Below are 22,695 nucleotides of genomic sequence, written 5' to 3'. Positions count from 1 at the left end.
CATAAATCACTTCCTAGATAAATGTGCATATTTTCTTTTAAAAAATTAAACCAGTTATTTCTTAGAATATTAGGAAATATTCTTGGATACAAATTATTTCTATTATATGTTGTAATACAAAGATTTGTTAAAGTAAATCTAAGTTGTATTTGATCTCCAATTACTTTGGACTCAAGACATTATGATTGTATTAGATCAATATTAAGAGCTTTTTTTTTTTCCAGCATAATGGGCCAAAAAAAGCCTTTTTAAAAAGTTAAATAAAAATTAAATTTGATCTATTTTAATTTTATACATATATGCTATGTGGCATTTTTCTTAATGGAGTGAAGAATATAAAACTAGAAGGTAATAATAATACATGCCCTAACTTTTAAAAGTTAGAAATCATAGCATTAATCATTTGATTATATATGGGTATAATAAAAATATATGTCTCCTAAAATATGAATTCTAATAGTTTGTTTAGCTAATATGATTAAATATATTCTGTCTATAATTCTATAAATATATTTATAAACTATCAAAATTGGATCTTTTTCATGAATACATTACCAATCCCAGAAATATAATGCATTTACTTTTAATGTAGCCTAGGACTTTGTGGCTACCTTAAAATTTGGAAAATTTTGCATGGAATGTATATTTAGAACAAGGCCCCTGATGATAGTCCCCTTTTCATAATTATAAGTATGTCTGAAATCAGTATGTTTAGAAAGAACTCATACACATCCTTCAAATGCGTACAAGTAGCATGTTAAGCCATGTAATATAATTTGCATGTGGATATGTTTGTGACTTTTGCAGAACCATAAAGAAATCATATGTTAAACTAAGAAACTAAGCACTCAACTTGTGAGTTATTAGCCCAAAAACACTGACACCTTAGAATTGAAACTGTAATTTTTGAAAACAGTTATTGTGGGATAAATATGTCAACTTAACAAATCTAACTGAAATCACACAACCAAGACATAGCTACAAGACATCATGGGTAATAAATTCTGTGTTGTGGTAATGAAAAACTCAAATGTCTGTATTTACTTTTCCATGTGAGGAAGAAATCCTCCTAAGAAGCAATTAATATTTTTATGATACACTTCTGTGTATACAGGTAATTATGACTCTTTTATACAGAAACACAATCCAGAAGTACTTTACAACATGACAAATTAGTGTAACCTACACTATACCTTACTATGATAATATAAATATCAAGTTGGGATTTTGTTCAGGTCAAGGAGAAAATAAACATTTATATATATTTAAAATCTGGGTATTTGAACAAAGATATATTTGACATGTTTATTTGAAAATATGCTGCAGTCTTTTGACAATGAAAACTATCTTTTAAATACTGAACCTATGCAAATTGGAATTACTAGAAATTTCTATAAAAGTTTGCATTCAGGGAAGCAAGCAAATTCATATTATTTACAAGGTACCACTTTTAAACCTAACTATACTAAAGCCCTTGCACCTTTTTCATTAGTAGTGGAATTAGTGTTATTATCTTTACAATTCTGATGCAACATATCTTGTCAAAATAAACAACTATGCAATAAATGTGCTAGTCATTCACCAACTTCTGCCATTAAGAATAATTTTGATCCCCAGGCATGAATTATCGTGGTGGTTAAGAAAAATAGGTAGAAAGTTTAAGAGCCATTTATCTAGTGAAGTAGCATTCCAAGTTAATGTTGTAAACTCAACATTACTATTTGCAAAGAAGATCTGTTTCTGGTCTTTTAAAGAATGTTGACAAAGCAAGTTTACTTTGAGTTTAGCTTAATTGTCAAAAGCACAATCAATCCAAAGTTAAAAAAAAAAAAAAAAGCCCTTGAACTATGTTCATTTTAAACAGGTATCTCTTAGCCCAGTTCTCTTGTCAAAGTATCACAAAAACCTTTGATCCACACCACCCTTGATTACACTTCCCCAGTACAAAGTAAGTGAGGCAGAAGACAGTTGTTCGGTCCCTGTGTGGGGTTGGGGGAGTAGTGAGGAGAAAGGAAGAGAATGTGGTGTATTATTTATTTTGAAAAGCAATACTGTTTTGTTGTGTTAAGAATTACCCTTGGAATGAAACATAAAGGCTCACTGAAATTCTGTCATCATTTCTTCCCTACTAAGAGATCACTGCAGTATCTTCAACAGAGCTGTCAAGCAAATCTCATTTCAGCACCACGGACAGGGACACTTCTACTAGCATAAGCGCCCATGATTACTTTGACCATTTCTTGAGAAACTTGGCATTCTCTTCTCCTTTGTCGATCAGCAAGGATTATATCCATCATTATATTCAACAGGAAGAGGTTGAATATAATACACATGATTAAGGAGATCAGTATTTTTCATTCACAGCATCTAGCACTTGCCATTTAGACGTTCTGAAGAGCATCCTGGAAATTAAAGCTAATTACATAAGGTGTCTGATAAATAAGTTAACACTGATCATCGATCACCAGATATTTAATTAAAACTTTCTACTCATAGTGAGTCTCAGATCAATCATTATACAAATGTCTAAGAGAAAACAGGAAACTTCTGGTGAATAAATATGCTTAGGTAGGTAGGCCTCCATACTTTGCAAACAACCAGAATTACCCCTGTAAAACAGGCAAAATGCTTTTCCGTTCTTCCTACATAAACAACTACAAACACTGTCTATTGTCCCTCTGGTCAACCAACTTAATGATGTCACTATGAGAGAGATCATGTGTGCAGGTCCATAAGCCAAACCACACATGCCTGTCACCGACTCTGGATTTATCTGGGGTCACCAGGATGCAGTCCCATGTCTGTCTTCCCAGCAAGCTGCATTCAAATTCCATTTTTCTTTTTTTAAAAAGGGGAACAGAGTTTGAACCAATCGCACAGCCACAAGAGTTAAAGCATCAGCTTTATGATCTCAGAACACCAGGGTCTTCCCTGAGCTTCCAAGGACTCCCAGAAGAAGGCACCGGTCCACAAGCAAACCTTGAGGTATTCCCAACTCAAGCAGCAAGTCAAGCCCTTACTACAAAAGCAACAAGAGAAGTAACAAAACCAGCAGGGAAGGAAAGGAAACAAAAAAAAAACTCTTTTGAAACTCTGCAAGACATCTCAGCCAAACACACACAAGACAGAAAAGCGCAAGAAGGGAGTGGGGGAAATCCGCCGTTCCTACCTTACAGTCCTCAGGACACGATTTCACCGAGTACTCCTCCGACTGTAAGTATTTATGGAGCACACTCTCAAACTCCTCGTATTTCTCCTGAGCGTGGTGGTCGTAGTCTTGGTAAGCCTCGACGCACTGCCTGCAAGTGGTCATCTCGCCGCCCTCCTTGAGCACCACATCCAGACTACAGTTCAAAGTGCTGGGACTGGACAACCCCGAGAACAACTCCCCAAGTGTGTAGGAATTACAAAACGAAAGGTAAAAATCCGACAAGTTCCAGAGCGGAGCTGGGTGCGTCCCCCTCACCGGCTGCCCCTCCCCCGCGGCCGCCACCCCCCGACTCCAGTTCCTGGCGCACACGGCGTCCGCGCTCTCCACCGTGAAGCACTGGCCCGAGGAGGCGCCCTGGGGGTAACAGGTCTCCAGGCGCCACGCGGGCTTGGCAGAGTTCCCTAGGAAAAGCGCCTTGCTCCGGTTGTTTTTGCCGCGGGTGCCGCCGCCGCCGCCGCCGCCTCCCGGGGAGGGGGGCAGCGTGGGGGACGAGGAGGCGGAGAGGAGTCTGTGTGCCTGGGCGGCGGGCGAGGACTCCCCCATGCTCGCCAGGAGCGCGGGCCAGGAGGGCTCGTGCTGCCGCTGCCGCTGCTGCTGCCGCCGCTGCCGCTGCTCCTTGTCGCGGGTCCGGGTCAGCTTGGCCTCGGCGCAGAACCACAAGTGATCAGAGAGCAGGACTGTGAAGAACAAGAGAGATGCCAGGGACAGTCGCCATTTCTGAGCCCTCTCCGAATCGATGAACGGTTTCTCGTTCTCCCGGGGTGCTGCCAACCAGATTTTTAAGCCGTCGTCATACTGCCGACACATCCAAGCACCCCTGGTCATATTTTGGGAACGCACAGCCCTGGCCGACTCCACCGTGAGGGCTCCTGTGCCGCCGTCACAATATGCATGGGCTTAGAGGGTTTAATTTCCTTATCCCCTCCTCCCGGTTCTCTCCCTCCCTCCCTCTCTCCCTCTCCCTCTGTTCTCTCTCTTTGCCTACATAAATATTACCGGGCTTTGCAGGAAGATCTGACTTGCTCCCGACCTAATCACAAGCCGACCCCATCCTCTGTACAGTGGAAAACAATAATGGAGAGAGAGAGAGAAGGGGGGAGAGGGAGACGGAGAGGCAGGGAGACGGAGAGGCAGTCGGAGGAGGCTGGGGCTGGTGGCCGGCGGTGAGCGGAGTGCAGGAGGTGATGCTGGCGGAGGTGGCGGGCTGGCTGGCGCTGCTCCTCACCCAGGCATTGTCACAGCGCGGGTCCCCATGGCCCTGCTGAGGACAGCCCGCTCTCCCCCGCCAGGGGCATGCCGCGTCTCCGCTGCCCACTGACGGCGACCGGAGCGCCTCCCCAGCTCCTCTCCTCCTCCTCCTCTTCCTCCTCCTTCCTTTCCTTCTCCTTTCTCTCCTCCTCCGCCTGCTCCTACTTCTCGCTCGCTCTCCCCGAGTCCGGAGCCTGGGCAGCCGCCGCCGGCAGGGCTCTCCCTCCCCCCCCCCCCCCACCCCGCGCTCGAACTGCCGCCGCCGCCGCCGCCGCCGCCGCAGGTCTGCCCGCGGGCGCCGCCGCCGCCGCCGCCGCCGCCGCCGCCGGGCTCCGACTGCTGACGCCGCCTCCCCCGGACCGCGGGGCCGAATCGCCTGGGCTGGGCCTCCCGAGAGCCACAGTCATCTTCAGTCCCCGGCTAAGTTGCCGCCATCTTCGTCCTGGAGAAACACTTTTTTGGGGGGGAGCACTGGCTTTTGCGTCATCTCCTCCCGCGCCGAGATCTCTCCATCCTGGCGCATTGGCACCGGGCTGGGCCCGGGCGCAGCGGGAGAGCGAGGACGCACGGGGGCCGGCGGGGTGGGGGCCGGCTGTGCCCGCGGGCCCCGCCTGGACTTCTGGGCTCCCGGCGCCCTCCCCACCTTTCGGTTTTTCTTTTCTGTTACCACCGATGAAAGTCAGAATGCGGACCGCAGGGCTGAGGATGCTGGCTAACCTCTACAGCCTCCCCGGCTCCCGCTCCGCCTCCGGAAAAAGTCCGAGCTGCGGGCGGGCGGTTAGAGGTTTCTAGTGGGGCGAGGGTCCGGGTATTGCCTTCTTCACTAAGGAATGACCGACTTCAGATGAAAGGATAGGGCACAGGAGAGTAAACAAGAATTGGCTAGAGAAGACAGGAGGTGACATTTGGTCTCTGCATGTGCCTAGGGATCCCTAGACAACTAGAGATCAACAGCTACTAGTGCGATGAATTATTTTGTCAAATGATTTTAGTGTTTGGAAGGGATGGCGTGTGTGTGCGTCTGTATCTATAGCCGTAGCTGTACATCTTACAGCGACATATTTCACATTACAAAGTAGAAGATTAGAAGCAACCTCACAGAGTCTTAGGGGAAAAACACCTAAGAAGACCTAGGCTACCGGGCGGTCACCGCCTAGCCATCTGCTCCGGGCTCGACGTCTTGACCTCGCCGCTTCTTCCTCCGACGTGGAGCATCCCAAACTCCCGTGACCGCCCCCCCCCCCACACACACACACACTCCGACGGCCTGCGCCCCAGCCCCCACTGAGCGGGGCTCTGCTACCGCTAGGACTTCCGCAGCAGCGGGCGACCCGGCTGCCCGAGAAGCAGCCGCTGCAGTCCGAGCCTCTGGTGCCCCTTAGCGTTGGCTCTCGGAGTTCCGAGAATGGAAAGCAACAGACACGCTGGGAAAATCTGGGGTCCCCTCCATCCCGCCTCGTGCCGGACAATGCTGTGAGCAAAGGTCTCATTTTCCCCGAGGACCCTGCCCACTCCGCCCCTCCCTCGCACCCCAGCGGCAGGAGCAGGAGGCCGCGCCGGTGCCAGCTCCCCTGCGCGCGCACCCGGAGCGCAGCGCTGTCTCGAGCTCTCTCTAGCTGTCGCGTGGGGCAGCGACTTGCTCCACCCGGCCACTCACTGTGTCAACGTCCCTCCTCTGCTTTCTAATGACCCAAATCCTCTGTCCGGTGCACATTTACATGGGCAATACTAGGGTGCCATCGTTCTAAGTCAATATCGTGGGGAACCAAAAGGATGGATCATCATCCGTATTCATTTTCCTTTCCGAGGCGCCGTGAGTGTTGGGACACGGGAGAACGGGGTATCTTTTAAAATGGCAAGTCGAAAGAGATAATGGGCATGATTCAACCAGCCAGCCCTTTCCTCAGCATAATAAGGTATATACTAAATTTTACTCACAGAAATCCTAAGTTCCTAAAAACTATATGCACTGACCATCAAAGCTTGGTGCAGTTTGAGAGCTGGTTGATCTTTAGGTGTCCTGTAATGTTTTTAAAAGACCATTTGTGTGGGTATATCATTCCGGGACCTTGGATTTCAACATGCTAATCTTTTTTAACTACATATAAGATCTAGAAACTAACTGATATATGTTTTATGGCAAGTTTATCCCTACCTCAAAGCATCTTTAAATAAGCAAAAATTGAGGTTCTGTTGAAGATTAAACATGAAATAAAACTTTTTTCTGAGCTTTCTATCTGAACCCAGCTTAAGCTTTGGAGATAGTCTTTTAATTCTTCTCTCTTTTGATAGCTTAAGTATCTTGACATTGAATAAAATATTCTTTTCTCAACCAGTGATGTATGTAGATGAAGATATCCTTGGAAAAATCCCTTAAAATTTTAGAGAGCATTCTTCTACCCTCTTATCATGATTACTCTTTTCTTTCTTTTTTTTTTTTTTAAGATTTTATTTATTTATTTGAGACAGAATGAGATACAGAGAGCATGAGAGGGAGGAGGGTCAGAGGGAGAAGCAGACTCCCTGCCGAGCAGGGAGCCCGATGCGGGACTCGATCCCGGGACTCCAGGATCATGACCTGAGCTGAAGGCAGTCGCTTAACCAACTGAGCCACCCAGGCACCCATGATTACTCTTTTCTTAAATGTAAAACTCCAACCCTCTTAAACCAAATCAGATTTAAATACAACATAAAGTCTGCTTTTGGACATGAGTTTAGGGTCTGGCATTTTCTATTGTATAAATAAATATACGTGGAAGATAATATCAGAAGTCTGCATTTCTGTTACTCAATAAAAGATGTGTAGAACATGAAAGTGAATGTATCATATTCTAAATCCTGAGATGATTCCCTCTCCTTTTTGTTTTGAACTGGTTGGCCGTTTGAGATAAAATATAGATGAAATGCAATAATCCAAGGCCTTTCTTTTTATAAATTCAAAGCAAGGATTTTTTAAAAACTTTAGATAATGTTAAAAGGAATTTTTCTTGATTATCTCTGTTATCTGTCTTTATCTCTATCTCTACATTCAGCGGTTTAAAACCTGGGTGACAGGATTTAATTTCTCTGCTTTCTCATATCTACCCTTTCATTTTTCTTCACTTTGTTTCTTCCTAATTTGATAGGTTTATATTTCTCTTGATCTCTCCTGTGCAAGATACAAAGCTCAGAAAACGCTTGGCTAGGGAAGCGCACAGGGTCCCTGAGCTAAAAAGCTCACACAGAAAGCTTACAGGCAGACCAGACTGAGTTTCAAAACAGAAATACCATCTGAGGGCTACTGGCTTTTTCACATGAAAATGGAAAATCCATCAGAGTCCTTCTGCTACCCCAAAAGGAAAAAGGTGGGCAAAGTAGCTGTTGTAAGGGATCCAAGGCTGAAATTCCTAAACAGACAGCAACTCTCCAGCTATGCAGCACCCCACCACTGCCCAACCCAGCGTCCTATGCACCCCATATGCCTCCAGTCTTGGCACTTTCAACTCAGGTCACACATACTCTTGTTCACAGTCATTAAAAGCACCTTGGTTGAATATGAAAAGACCTTAAGTTCCATGGGTGCCTGGGTGGCTCAGTTGGTTAAGCAACTGCCTTCGGCTCAGGTCATGATCCTGGAGTCCCTGGATCGAGTCCCGCATTGGGCTCCCTGCTCGGCGAGGAGCCTGCTTCTCCCTCTGACCCTCCCCCCTCTCATGTACTCTCTCTCATTCTCGCTCTCTCAAATGAATAAATAAATCTTTAAAAAAAAAAAAAAAGAAAAGACCTTAAGTTCCTCTTCCAAGAAAAAAAAAGGGCAAAGGTTATGCTGAAATGAACTATCCTATTTGTTCTTAAAATATATATTCTGTCTTTCTTCTCCCAAATCCAGTATACTATAATTTTTTACCAACCCCCTTCCCCAACCCAACCACTCCATATTTATTTTCAGCTTCAAATTTCACGTACAAGCCTGGATCCGGGCTCTGGTGAGTGCTCCTGTGATCCACAGACAGACTCATAAAAACTCCTAAGGGAGGTATTTTAAAGCTAAGGACCAACACACCTCCTGAGACCAAACTATTTACAGTTACTCCACACAGTGTGTCTCAGCATCACTTCTATCGACATTCAGGGTCAGATCATTCTCTGTTGGGGGATTGGGGGGCCTGTCCTATATTTTGGACAAGGTGCAGCAGGCTCCAAAGCCTCTACTCACGAAACACCAGTAGCACGCCCACCTCTCCCCAGTTCTGGCACCTAGAAATGTCTGCAAGCATTGCCAAATGCCTGGGAGCAAAATTGCCCCTGTTGAGAACCACTGCTCTGGAAACATACCAAAGTCATAGTTACTTAATTCATGTCTGTATGGGAGAAGCTCTGGCATCAGAGATAAAGCCATAATGTTTTCTTTATATTCAAGGAATTTATAATCTCAAAACTCCTCACTTAGAATCACCACCTCATCATACATCTCATTACAGAATTATTTTCAAGAGACTAGAGAACTCTCTAGAAAATCTCTTAACCTCTCTGCCCAATACAAAGTTAAGGGGGTAACTGACAATTATCATTCAAGTCTGATTAATGTCAGAATTTTTCTTCATAATTCAGATAAAAAATGTTATTTGTTAACCATACTATTTATTAATCAGGCAACTGTCTGTTTGTTCTTTGTATGTGGACTCTCAGCCACAATATATCATAAATTAAACTAAATCTGTGTGTGTTCATATATATACTGTTATGTAACTATTGCATGCACATTATAGACAATTAAAACAAATAAGCAATTTTAGAAGTCATAAGTAATCCCATCACCCATATACAGTCATTATTTCCATTTTGCAGTATCTAACAGTTATTTTATACCGTAAGTTCCATTTCAGGATATTTACTAAACCAGATTTTTGAGGATTGAAGTAAGACGTAGCATACATATCCACATTTATTAGATAATAATGCAAATTTCCCTTCAGTATTGCATTAATTTTAATCAGAGACACATGAATTCTAATGGTGTCAGAATATTACCCTCTCTCTCTTTTCTCTAAGTGTGTGATTGAATCAGAAAGAGGACTGGGAATGAGGAAATCAAAAAAATGAACAATATATAAAAATAAAGGTCCATTACTCTCAAACAAGGGGAAGAAGCGAAACCAGGCACTGTTGTTTTTATCTTGCTGTTATTCATATCTAGTCAAAGTATGCCTCACAAAATATTTCAGTGATGCTTAGTAGAAGTCTGATATACTGCATTAAAATAACAGAGGCTAGGAGCCTGTTTTATCTGATTTTTTTATAATTGAGACAGTAATTCTTTCAACAATAGACTATAGTCAATTCTTTGTTTGTAAGTAATCTGGACCTTGCCTTCCTGTAATAGTTCCCATGAATTAAGATGCTTTAAAGTAAAACAACTTCAAGGGTGCATGCCCTCTGAAAGTAAAACCTTCACAACCAATCCCACCTCTGCTTGCTCTACATAGGTTCTCTACGGGGAGAGGAGATGAAAGACCGTGTCTGACCTCATGAAGCTTAGTCCCAGAGTAGAGGAAATGACAAGTCCAGCAACCACAATACAATGGGGAATGCTCAAGGATTACCAATTTGAGAGACTTGAGAGGAGGGGTGAAAGCTCATCTGATTTTGAGAGGGACCAGGATCATTGGAAGGTTTGGGGGGGGTGTGTGTGTGAATGACATTAGGAAGTATTCTTGAAGAAGACCTCCAATGTTCAAGGACTCTGGTGCTTGAAGGAGCCCAGGGGAAGAATTTATGGGTGAGTGGGCTGTGCTAGAGTGTGGGAGCATGTGGGAAAGTGCAAGGAAGAGATTAGAGAGAAGGGGTGGAGCTCCATCAGGAATCACAATGCATAATAAGCAAAGGAAATTGGCTCTTCTGAATGTGCTTGGGATTCATTGAGGAAATGTAGATAATGGTTTGAAAGTTCGTTTTCATTAACATCACTGTTCCCTAAAATCAAAATGAGAAATATGTACCGAGAAGGTGTTAACCAGATTAGTAAATGTTGATTCTTGTTAGCTTATCAGCTCAAATGTAGCATAGTAAAAAGGAAGAGCAAATAGCTTGGCTGGAATGTAGGTTTCATTTATCAGAAAAAGCAGGCTGTGGAGTCTAGAAACTCCTACGTGGGTTTCACCTAAGAGTGTGACTAATGGCACAGAGTAGTTTAATAGCACATTTCAGAAGGTTGCTGAATAGTACACAGTTGCAAATACATTATATTGAGGGATCTGGCAACAGGATGTGCTTTTTACAAGAGAACACTGCAGAAATGATCTACACATACACCATAGCAACTTTTGCTCTGTTCAGGGTATCATCTATGCTTCTGTCTTTCAAAGAATTCAAAGTTGTTACAATATTTGATTAGACTTATTTTCATGGGTATCTGTACTTTTATTCCTATTTAAACGGCTAAATTTGTCATGCATTGGAAGGGAGACAGTTTTTTTACTCTGTTCTTATATTATAAAATATATAAAATAATACATTGCTGTCGTCTCAAACATTTGCCCCAATTCCTCAGAGTTAACATCTGCCAAATAATTTCACCATGGAAAGTGAAATCTAACATCTTCTTTTCTAGTGAGAACCACTACTTGAATATTTCCACTCCAAAAATCAAATATATCACAACTCTGAGATGTTTTCTTTTTTTCATTTTGAATGTCTTCTGGATGCCCAAAAATAGTCACATCCTCTTTGATTTTATTATACACTATATGCCACATATAAGTGAAAATAAATTAGACTCTTAAATATCTATTAATCTAGAAAGGAATGTTGTCCTTTTGGAATTCATAGATAATGTGCAAATGCTTGACAAGCATATCTATATTTTTAAAAGCAAATTAAACTCAAAGAGCTAATAAAGAATAGCCTGTTTATTTATAAAGAAAATAAGATTAAACCTTTAGCTTTTAGGCCTACTATAGTTTACTAATATAACCTCTCTTTAAAGAAAAAGGCAGGTTCTGGCCTCATCAGGTGTCCAAGGACTCTGGTTAATTAGCAGTGGTAAATGTGCCAGAGTAGTCTCTTGATAACCTCAAATAACCTTGACTCGATTAGGTTGATTGGTCAAACTAGAACTTGCTCTCTATCTGTATACTTCCAACATGCTGTAGCTCAGTGGTTTCCAAATGCTGGTGGGCACAGAATCAAGTGAGGGCTTAGTAAACTTGGGCCCCTCCCCAGAGACCTGCTTCAGTAGGACTAAGATGAGGTCTAGGGAAACCGCATTTTTAAAAGGATCCCTCTCAGTAACTTGGTACAACCAATGAACCCTTCTGTCCAAGGTGAAGACCCCCTGGATGGAGTGGCCAGTGTTGGTCAAATTAGAATACGTACTCTAAACCAAATCAAAATTCATCTGTTGGAGAATGTCATGTTAAGTAATATTTGTGATTAAGAATTAGCACATACAGAGTTATATACTTTTGTGAACACTTTACATACAATGCAAATATATTACAACATACATAACATTAAAAACCTGTAAGATCATCATCATAGAAACTAAGTTTTCCCCAAACTCCGTGCTGAGTATGTGTGTAAACACACACACAGTTCTGCAAGTAAAAAAGTGACAAAGATAAAACATTTCTTTCAAGATTCACAGAGCAAGGTCCATACGGAGAAATGAACAGAAGTTACTGAGGAATATAAGAAATTTGAACAGTAGGAAAAGCTGCCTGTGTCTAAATAGGAAGATGATCATTATAAATATGGAAATTCTCTCCAAGTTAATTTACACATACCTGAAAAAAAGTGAGATTATTTTTCCTGAAAGAAATCATCCCTCATAAAAGTAAAAGAAGGAGCTACCTTTTATTTGAATCCTTAAAAACTTTCTCATATTATGGGGGGCTCTGTTTTACTTCAAACTTCTTGTTGGGAGGACACATTCCCCTAAAATAATATCCACTAATGCTGGTTTTAGATGCTTAAAAAGGTTACCCAATGAAGCTGTTACTGCAAATTCCTGAAGAGTAACAAGGACTGTTGGACTTACTGTCGTTCATCATAGCCTCCACCCAGATATATCTTACCTCTTATTCAGCCTTCCTACCTGTAACGAACTTGTTTTCCAAAAATGGATGTGAAAATATCACTTCATTTATTAAAAGAAATAGTAGTTCACTTCCCACAATACCATTTGGGCGTATTTGGGAGTGGGGAGATATACTGTTTATGTGTGCGTGGTCAGGAGTATTTATTGATACATCCACAGTTGTCAGGCCTTGAGAAACCACATCCATACCTGAGATTATGGCCTATTGGTCAGAGATCCAGAGATGATCTTCCTATTTAGACACAGGCAGCTTTTTCCTACTGTTTAAGGAAATTTTTTTTAAAGAAAGTAAATTCAGTGATTATTTCTGGGATAATGATTCCACAATAGCAAGTATTAGATGTCATTCTAAATAAGGATTTTTAAGATCACAGTAGAAAACAATATGATAAATGTTCATGTGGCAGCAGTTAAGAATACATTTTCAGGGATTTTTTTTTTTTCTTTTAAAAGAAAAGAACAGTCCCACCATTACACAAATGGATTCTCGGGTTTGGTACAATATTTCCCAGTGACATTCTCACCGAACCATCCAAGTGCTGCTTGACCATACCAGAGCTCTTTGTTCATTAATCTATTTAACCAGTATATATTGAGTTATACCCTGTTTACTTTTCTAGGAATATAAATGTGAACATGTCCTCAACATGTCCTAAATATAGCTGCAATTTGACTATTGACTACCTTCCTTTCTGGTGTTTCCACAATAATGTCCACAGCAGTGACTATTAACTGATTAACCATTTGGGGGGTGAGGAATCTCTTTGATATTCTAACGAAAGCTCTGCAGAGTCTCCCCAGAAGAGATTCTATCTACTCATACACTCCATATTCTGCCTGGAACTTTGCAGGGTTCCCAGACTTCCTAAACCTCTATCCTGAATCATTCACATCAGGTGCACAATACCTGTTGTAGACCTTCCCATCCTGATACATGCCTGTAAGCATTGCCTGTGTTGCTCATACATCTGCCCCTTCTGAAAACAACACAAAACAACAACAAAAAAAACACTCTGTTGTAAGCTCCTCATGGGGCAGAAAGTCTTTTTGCATTGCCTGCCACTCACACAGGAGCAGCACAGATCAGTATTTATTGAGTGAAAGCAGATATGTGTGAAGAATAATGGACCAGGATCTCACTTATCTTCTCCAGTACATCCTCCATGAAAAATGCTTACGCCTACAGGATACAACTATACCAGAGAGAGCAAGCTGCATGCAGCATCAGTTAAGATTCCTTCTATACAAAGTGATAGGGGGAAAAAAAAAATCCTAAACAGGCCCAAATAGAGATCACTTTATTGGTTCACGTAACTGAATAGTCCAGGAGAAAACCCTCTTTCAGGCCCAGCTGTATTCTTGGGGTGAAAACTGACTTCTCTGCCAATTTTACTGTCTAACTCTCTGCTCTGACTTCTGATTTGTTGACTCTTCTCACATGCAGGTGCTTCACTCATGGGGAAGGAGTGTGTTAGCAACCACCATCTCATGTGCTTTAAAGTTCAAGACCGTCAGGAATGATTGATCTTCTTCTATAGCTCCCACAGAAATCCTGAGATTCCCTATGATTGGAGAGGCTGAAGTCCCGTACTCACTCCTGATCCAATCACTGTGGCCTCACATGATCCTCATCCAGAGCTGGGCGATCCCCACCCCAGCCAGACACACTGAAGTGAAGAGTGACTGACCTACAAATGGCCATCCGAGGCTGTTATCAGGACTAGGTAAGTGGATGCACAACACTCTGGGGAAAGCAAAAAGTCTGTATTGTTGTCCCCAAACATCCAAATCCTCTCCTTCCCATCCATACTCCTTCAAAATACACAGGTCTACGTAAGTTGTTCTCTCCCTTCTCCAAAAAGAGACAGCTTCCATCAGTGAGGTCTGTTTAATTTGCATGGCATTTACAACAAATCTAAGAAATGAAAAAGGAATATATTGGTTTTTATTACCAAAATGCCCAGGGACAGAGCTGACTTCATAGGCACCTGTATTCAGTCAACCAACATCAGTAAAACTCAGACTCTTGTTTTCTGGGCTCATCCTTCCGCTGTGCTAGCTTCATCATTAGGGTCCACACTGTGACCTCTGGGAGCTCTAAGGCTAAATAAACTTCCTTTAAATCTCAAGTTTTGAGATGTTTTGCTCCTGCTCAGTGTGTCTTGGTCCTTGGCTCATCATCCTTGAACCAAATCTCTGTGCTCAAGAGGATGGAATGTGTTGAAGGAATTAATCTGAGTCATGTATCATATTCAGTGACTTAGGGGTAAAGTTCATTTTCAGAAATCTTGTGGGCTGAGATCCCCCAAATAAAGTCAGGGTACACTGATGGAAAGAAAAAGTGGATACTGAGCAGAAAAAAAAATTGTTCAAATAATATAACCTACTCTCCCATCTACTTCCAACATATGACTCCAAGGCCTGATCTCGGACCAGCAGGCCATAATCTCAGGTATGGATGTGGTTTCTCAAGGCCTGACAACTGTGGATGTATCAATAAATACTCCTGACCATGCACACATAAACAGTATGTCTGCCCACTTCCAAATACGCCCAAATGGTATTGTGGGAAGTGAACTACTATTTCTTTTAATAAATGAAGCGATATTTTCACATCCATTTTTGGAAAACAAGTTCGTTACAGGTAGGAAGGCTGAATAAGAGGTAAGATATATCTGGGTGGAGGCTATGATGAATGACAGTAAGTCCAACAGTTCGTGTTACTCTTCAGGTATTTGCAGGTTCAAAGCAAGAGTGGGGAGGCTTTAAAGCTAAAATGAGAGGAGAAGCTGAGAGACTGAACAAGCTCTCAGATCTCCTGGGGCTGGAAGGGAGGGTAGGGCAATGTCCAGTAAAGAGGCGAGACCCTGGTAGGTATCTCAAGATATCTCTCCAAGACAGATGGGAGCCTCAACCATTTACACGCTGTACTTAAGAAAGAAGACTAGAAAAAGACATCCCTCATAGGGTCTGAAGCCCAAATCTGAAGCAGTTCAATTCCTGATCAGATCGAGGGGCTCTGTATCTATCCTAAGGAGCTACCTGGTGCAAAAGCAAACCTACTGTGAGGACTCTAACATCAGCCAGAGTCTCAAACTATGTCTACAATGGCTCATACCAACATTTGAAATGTAATAAAAATGACCAAGAATATCAGGAAATATCATGACAGAATTTCAGGAGAAAAATCAAATTTTAGAAACAGATATGCAAGAGATACAGAAACTTTAGTATTAGGCATAGAATTTAAAATAATGTTTGACTTGTTAAAGAGATTAGAGAACATGATGAAAAATTTTATCAGAGAACTAGAAACTATCAAGTTGAATCAAACAGAAATTTTGTCACTATAATTACAAAAGAAGAAGTAATAGATGTACATTGTAGTATCTGGAAAAACTACTAAATAAAAGTAAATGAATGCATTAAAAACAAGCTGGTGTTTTTCTGGTCACCATGAAAATGATGGGATACTGACCATGGGATGTAGACCAAAGCCAGAAATCTTGTTCAATTATAATCTCTGAATTTAGAATCCAGCCCATGAATGTCCATTTCTTTATTCACAAGCATCCACGCTCAGACCTTTGAATTACAGGTCTCTAATTCAGTCTACGCCTCAAGGCAGTGTGGATCATTGGCTTGGGGTCAGAAGGCACAGATCTTCCTCTGGCCCCTGAGCTGCATTCCAGCGCCATCCTGACCAGGAGGATAACGGGCTCCTTGTCTGGCAGAAATGAACAGGAGGTGCTAAGGTTGGGCCTTGGGCATCAGGATTCTCTCAGGTTCCAGGATACTTCTAAATGTCTATCCTCTCTGTCTGTGTTTTCTCTAAATTAGCTTAGGACTTCAGCTTTTCTAGCCAAGCAAGATCCCCAGGATTAGACGTCTAAGTCATCTCAGTCACAGGCTGAAAGTAGAGCTGTCACTGTTTCAGAAAGGCTGTGTCAGCCTCCTGACGCTCCTTCCTTCCTGTAGACCATAACATCCTGAATCTTTCCGACTAAGTTTTCGATGCTTGCCCTCCCGGGTGTATGTCCTAAGTCTTGATATTTACGAGGTATGCTTAACTATCTATTTTACCTGTTTCATCTATTTTTTCTGGCCCACTGGAATTCTGAGGGTTTTCCCCGCACTGCACATTTTTCCATGGACTGGAATTAGTTAGTATGGGTCATAAACATTAACAGCTGATCAATGGACACAAGTTGAAGAGAAGTTTAGAGCAAAAGGCACTGTATTTGTTGCAGTATTACTATTCTAGTTCAAGTAACACCTTCAGGCTGCATCTAAATACCAAATTCTCTGGCATTGTACATCTCCGATTAATTGAATTCGATACTAGAGGGAATGGATGAAGTGAAGTCATTCTTAGTAAATTCATTGTTAGTGAGAATGTCAATTCATACGACTGTTTTACAAAGTAATTTAACAGTATTGACTAAGTAATTTAACAGTATTGTTTAAAAGTAAAAATCCTCATATTCTTTGGTAACCTCTAAAAATCTATTTTTAAAAATAGATTATTTTGTAAAAAATGGCATGTGTGAGATTGAATAAAGTAAAAACATGAATATACTGGTATATTTGCTAGCTTGGGCTGCCATAACAAAATCCCGTGGCCTGGGGGCTTAAACAACAGAAATTGATTTCTCACAGTTCTGGAGGCTCGAAAGTCCAAGATCAAGGTGCGATTTGGTTTTTAGGCGAGGGCTCTCTTCCTGGCTTGCAAACGGTGGCTTTCTCACTCTGTCCTCACTGGTGGAGACAGAGAGGAAGCTGGCTTTCTAAGTGTCTCTTGCTGTTAACAGCACTAATCTCATCACGAGGACCCTGCCCTCTGACCTCATCTAATCTTAATTCCTTTCCAAAGGCCCCATCTCCCAATACCATTTGGTGGTTGGGGTTTCAACAGTACAAATCTGGGGATGACACATTTCAATCCATAGGAAACAGAATATATTGCTTTTAAGTTTATAAAAAATATTTAAAAAAAAAAAGAAAAGCTTAATAGTGGTTCCTTCTGAGGCCTGGGTTTGAAAGGCAGGGTAGGAACTTCTACTTTGTATCATTTAATGAAAATTAATGGGTAATTAACCAGAGACAGGATCACTTCCCCAGCATAATTTTTGAATATCCAAAATATACTTTCTTTTTTTTATCTCGGTGATAAGAACTTTTTTTTTAATTATGTTATGTTAATCACCATATTTACATCATTAGTTTTTGATGTAGTGTTCCATGATTCATTGTTTGCGTATAACACCCAGTGCTCCATGCCGTACCAAAATATACTTTCTGAAAAAAAAAAATCAAGTAGGATTGTGAAGGGAAAAATGATGATGGCATATTCCACAAAACTAGATGAGTAAGAATCTCAAAAGACCCCAGGAAATGTACGGGTGAGGTCAAACCAGCACAAATCAGTATCTATGGGGTGGGAATAACAGTACATGAAAGGGCCAAACCACAGCCTATAAATGCTGCAGAAGCCACTGTATCATCAACCTCTACGTGCCCCCAAAAAGGGGGCTCAAAGAGGGGGCTGCGCCTTGAGTTTGGAAGCCTGGAGGGCTAAGAGCTACAGACACAACTGGGAGCACTCCTGGCTTGCTGGCAAGCCAGGAGGAAAGGCTTCAAACACTCCTGCGGCAGAAGGAGCCCAAGAGCCTCAGAAGCACCTGCAAATGGTCTAGATGAGAGGCTCATCCTGAGCGACAAGTAGAAAGCCAAAGTCCAAACTGAGCAGAGAAGGAAGGCTGGGGAGAGAAGGTTCAGATGGCCCAAAGGGGCGACGCCCAGGAGAAGCAGGTCCCAGAAGTACTGGGAAGCAAGATGAGAGCCTGACCAGAGGCAGCAAAGCCCACGAGCCCTGGGGCTGGCGCCTGGGTCAGAAGGGAAAATGCCATCCTGAAAACGACCTCATTTTCAGAGACCGAGGAACAGCTACCTTAGAGAGGTGAGGCCACATTGTGAATCCCTCAGGCAAAGAGCAGAGGGGGCAGCCCACAAGCCAGCTAGGAAATGGAGAAAGCTTCCCTCACTCAACCCTGTCATCCCCTCATCTCTCACAACAGAGGAACAAAAAGGAATAGATTCTAATCCATATAAAAGTTAAAAGGAGAATTATAAGGAGAAAGGTAAAAATGATCCTATTAATACTGTGACAGATAGTGAAAACACACCAAAAACACATAGCCACAAAGAGGATGGAACTGTAGCCTAATAGTTCATAGTGATCTAGAAGAATTAAGAAAACAATCAAAGCCTTGAAGTAACCAATCAGAAGTGGCAAAGTTCAGAAATGGTGTGGCCAAATAAAAATGATAATATATGATTGAATTATTATATTAAAAAATTGGACCTGTTTTGTTCAAAATTGACTGAAAATCTTTAATCCAAATATTCAGTAAATAGAGTGCTAAGATACTTCAGCTTTTGAATAACTGGTGAACTGCAATTATTGAAGACAGACCTTGCAAGCAAGAAGACATTGAAAATCACCCTGACAAAAGCAAGAGAGAAAGTGAACATATCAAAGAGAGCTCAGATGGTGTACAGAATTTAATTCTGAACTTCTTTAAGTGAGATTTGGAATATCTTGGATTGTGAGAAGAATTTTTGATGAAGTTCCAATTTTAATTAGGTAAATTTATGTTCTGACTGGGACAGAATGAAACAGAGAAGGCCTATGGTTTCTGAGCATATAAATTTGGTAGAACATTCAAAAGAATCATAAATAGAATCAACTGATTTGAAGTGATTTTTTTCTTATAAAATTTGTTTTCAAAGAAAGATAATTTGCATAGAGACTACAAAACAGTACCTGGTAAACATTTTGGTAAAATACACACTTAATGTTTTTTAAAGATTTTTTTTTAAATTTTATTTATTTATTTGACAGAGACAGGGACAGCGAGAGCAGGAACACAAGCAGGGGGAGTAGGAGAGGGAGAAGCAGGCTTCCCGCCGAGCAGGGAGCCCCATACGGGGCTCAATCCCAGAACCCTGGGATCATGACCTGAGCCGAAGGCAGATGCTTAACGACTGAGCCACCCAGGCGCCCTTAAGGTTTTTTAAAGAGACAAGAAAATTATCTGGTTAACAGAATTTGCTGTGATCCTACCAGTTAACTCAATGCCTGAAAAGAGCATTTTCTCAAAAATATTAGGGTTTACAGAGAAAAGTCAATCAGAGATCTCAACAAACAAAATTATTAACCATAAATCAAAATTTTGAAACTTTCAGTAAATTTCCAACAAATTATACATAAGATCACACTGAAAAAAAAAAAAACTTTATTTCTGAAAAATACCAGTGACAGACTATTACAAACAGATGTAGGTAAGAAATGATTTTGTGAATATTACCAAGATGAATTATTCTGCTTTTATTATAATGCTGAAAGTCAAAAAAGATTTTAAAGACCTGCTTTAATATGTATTGTTTGTGTCCCCCGACCCCCAAATTCATACACTGAAACCTAATCACCAATGTGATGGCATTTGGAAGTGGGGCCTCTGAAAGGTGATTAGATCAGGAGCACAGAGCCCACGGGAATGGATTAGTGCCCTTACAAAGAGGCTCAAGAGAGCTCCCTTGCCTCTCCCAACACGTGAGGACACTGAGAAAACAGTGGCCCATGAGCCAGGAAGCCCTCTCTCACCAGACTCTGAATCTGCTGGCGCCCTCATCTTGGACATTCCAGACTTCAGAACTGTGAGAAATAAATTTCTGTTGTTAATAAGCCACACAGTGTATGGTATTTCGTTATAGCAACTGGAACAGACTAAAACAATGTATACATTATATAAATGTTATTTTATTTTTCAGAAATAATTTTATTTTTTTAGGATCTTTGGTCATTTTTTTTTCATCATGCTAAGTACTCTTTAATCTCCATCCCTATTATGTCCATCCCCCCCACCCACAGAAATACTTTTATTTTTAAAAATCATTTTGAATAGAACTTTCTATAGGTTCACCAATATAATAAAATTGAGTTACACATAAATAAATATTTCTAAAATTCACATAAATTTATTTTTTTCATGCCTTCTTCTACTTTCTTACTGTCCAGTTTGGAAAATAAATTATATGGCCATCTTCATTATTAAGCTATAATAAGTAATACACTGTAGCATTAGATGATAGATATTCATACAGACCAAGGGACAGAATGGAAGGTACAAAAGCAGAAAGAAATCCTTCTTACGTGGAAGCTTGGTGTATGAGAGACATCACCATACAAGGCAGTGGAAAATTTTTCAATGCACATTTTGATAACTGATATCAAAACATGATTACAGGATAACGGTACTAACATATGGTAAAGGCAAAGGTTGACATTAACCTTACAAAAAAATCAACTCCGAATTGATTAAGATCAACTGTAAAAGGGAAAATGATAAAACTAAGAACACAGGGAAATAACTTCCTTATTTAAGATAGGAAGTAATTGTTTAAGCAAGATACAAGAAATGCTACCCATAATTTATATTTTTAGGCATCAATGAATTAGTATCGTAATACATAAAAACTACCTAAATCTGTAGAAAGAGAGAAACTGGCAGCATATACATGAGAAAGGCATAGAATCCAACATAAATGTGCAAAAAAATAAAGAGAACTTCAGAAAAAAGGACATTCACATGATTAATAAACATGTGGTGAGGTAGCTTAACTTCACCAATCAGAGAACTACCAAGGATAATAACAATTTGATACAATTATGTATCAACAGATTGACAAAGAATTTTTTTTAAATCTAACAGTATTGAGTAGTGAAGATGTAAAGCAACAGGAATTCTCATACATTTCTGGTAGCAGGTGAACACTGATGCAAAACATGTAAAAACATGCATATTCTGTGACCCAGAAGCTCAGTTCTAGGTATATGTTCTAGCAAAATGTGTGCTCTTCATATAGGATATATGTATGTGATCACCACATTATTTTTGTAGTTTCCTCAGGCTGGAAACAACCCCCCAAAAATGTCCCATCCATACTATAGTATGGGTAAGTACAGTGTTGTCTATTCATAAATTGGAATATAATACATCAATGACAATGAATAAACCACAACTTCAATCAATACTTTGCACAAACAAAAACACAATACCGGGGTATGTTGTTCAGGGATGCACACAGGCGGTATAATGATAAAGAAATATAACTAGATAGAGGTTACCTCCAGTGGGAAAGGAGGAAGGGCACCAGCCATCCCTCACTCTCAGTCCAATATAAACTCTCTCACATCCACCAGAGGTGAGCCTGGAACCCAGACCTGCTCCATCAATACCACATCTGATTAAAGGGAGAGATTGTTTAATACAGGCCTGAATTCCGAAGAGCCAGCAGAGGTTCAAGCTCAGGATTTTTAGAACTTCTGGGAAGAGAGAACAGCCCTCAAGCGTGGATCTGCCGGCGGCTGAATGGCTACAGCAAGAAGACAAGACTACACAGTAGGAGACCCAAGGACGGTGAGGGAGAGCTAAACATGAAAAACGTGGCACTGTGTTCAGGACATCCTCGCAATTTCTGAATCTAAACTGGACCAGATAAAGCCTGCATCTGGTACTGACTGCTATTTAGGCCAACATGTTGACTCTTTGCTTAGGACAGTCTGATTCTTCTTTCCCCTGCAGCTAAGACATCTGAAGTCCCATTTGTCACCACAATGTGACAGCCCACAGTTTCACCTTCCAGTGTTCATATCTGACTGCCTCTGGCCCTGATATGTGGTACACAAGTAATTACATAAAATCCAAATACTTTGTACTTGGAATGCAGGAAGCAAAGTGGGTCTTGAGCCCCAAAGCTTTTCTTTAAGCATCACGCATGCCTTTGGTTTCCCATGACAGTTAGCACCCACGCGAGGCCCATGGTGCACCACCCGCCCCGCCCCCCCGGGCCTTACTTCACTATCTTGAAGCATAATGAACACACAAGCCTCGCATGCTTAGTAAAGTTTTTGATGTCACACTTAGGTTTAAATCCGTCTTCGCAGATTACTACGTTTGTGACTTGCTGCAAGTTAATTAACCCGAGTTAATTCACTCAACTTAATTGAAACACAACGCCCTCATCTGTAATACTGGTATTCTTGACAGTACTTGCTCACAAAGTTGTTGTGAGGGCTAAATAAGTTACAGGCAGC

General features: G+C 41.3%; 1 protein-coding gene across 1 annotated transcript in view; it reads right to left on the bottom strand.

Moving 5' to 3' along the window:
• The window catches only part of FAM155A (family with sequence similarity 155 member A), a 611,294-nt gene extending 607,258 nt beyond the window's left edge, over positions 1-4,036 (bottom strand). Inside the window, exon 1 of the mRNA XM_035003783.1 lies at positions 3,170-4,036. Coding sequence (XP_034859674.1) covers positions 3,170-4,036 — 867 coding nt within the window. The remainder of the gene's footprint in view (positions 1-3,169) is intronic.
• Between the last annotated feature and the right edge of the window lie 18,659 nt (positions 4,037-22,695).

The sequence above is a fragment of the Mirounga leonina genome, unplaced genomic scaffold (assembly GCF_011800145.1).
Source record: "Mirounga leonina isolate KUSES-001 unplaced genomic scaffold, KU_Mleo_1.0 Mir_127, whole genome shotgun sequence".
NCBI lineage: Eukaryota > Metazoa > Chordata > Mammalia > Carnivora > Phocidae > Mirounga > Mirounga leonina.
The sequence above is the reverse complement of the archived record's forward strand: the minus strand, read 5'-3'. Positions and strand labels throughout refer to the sequence as shown.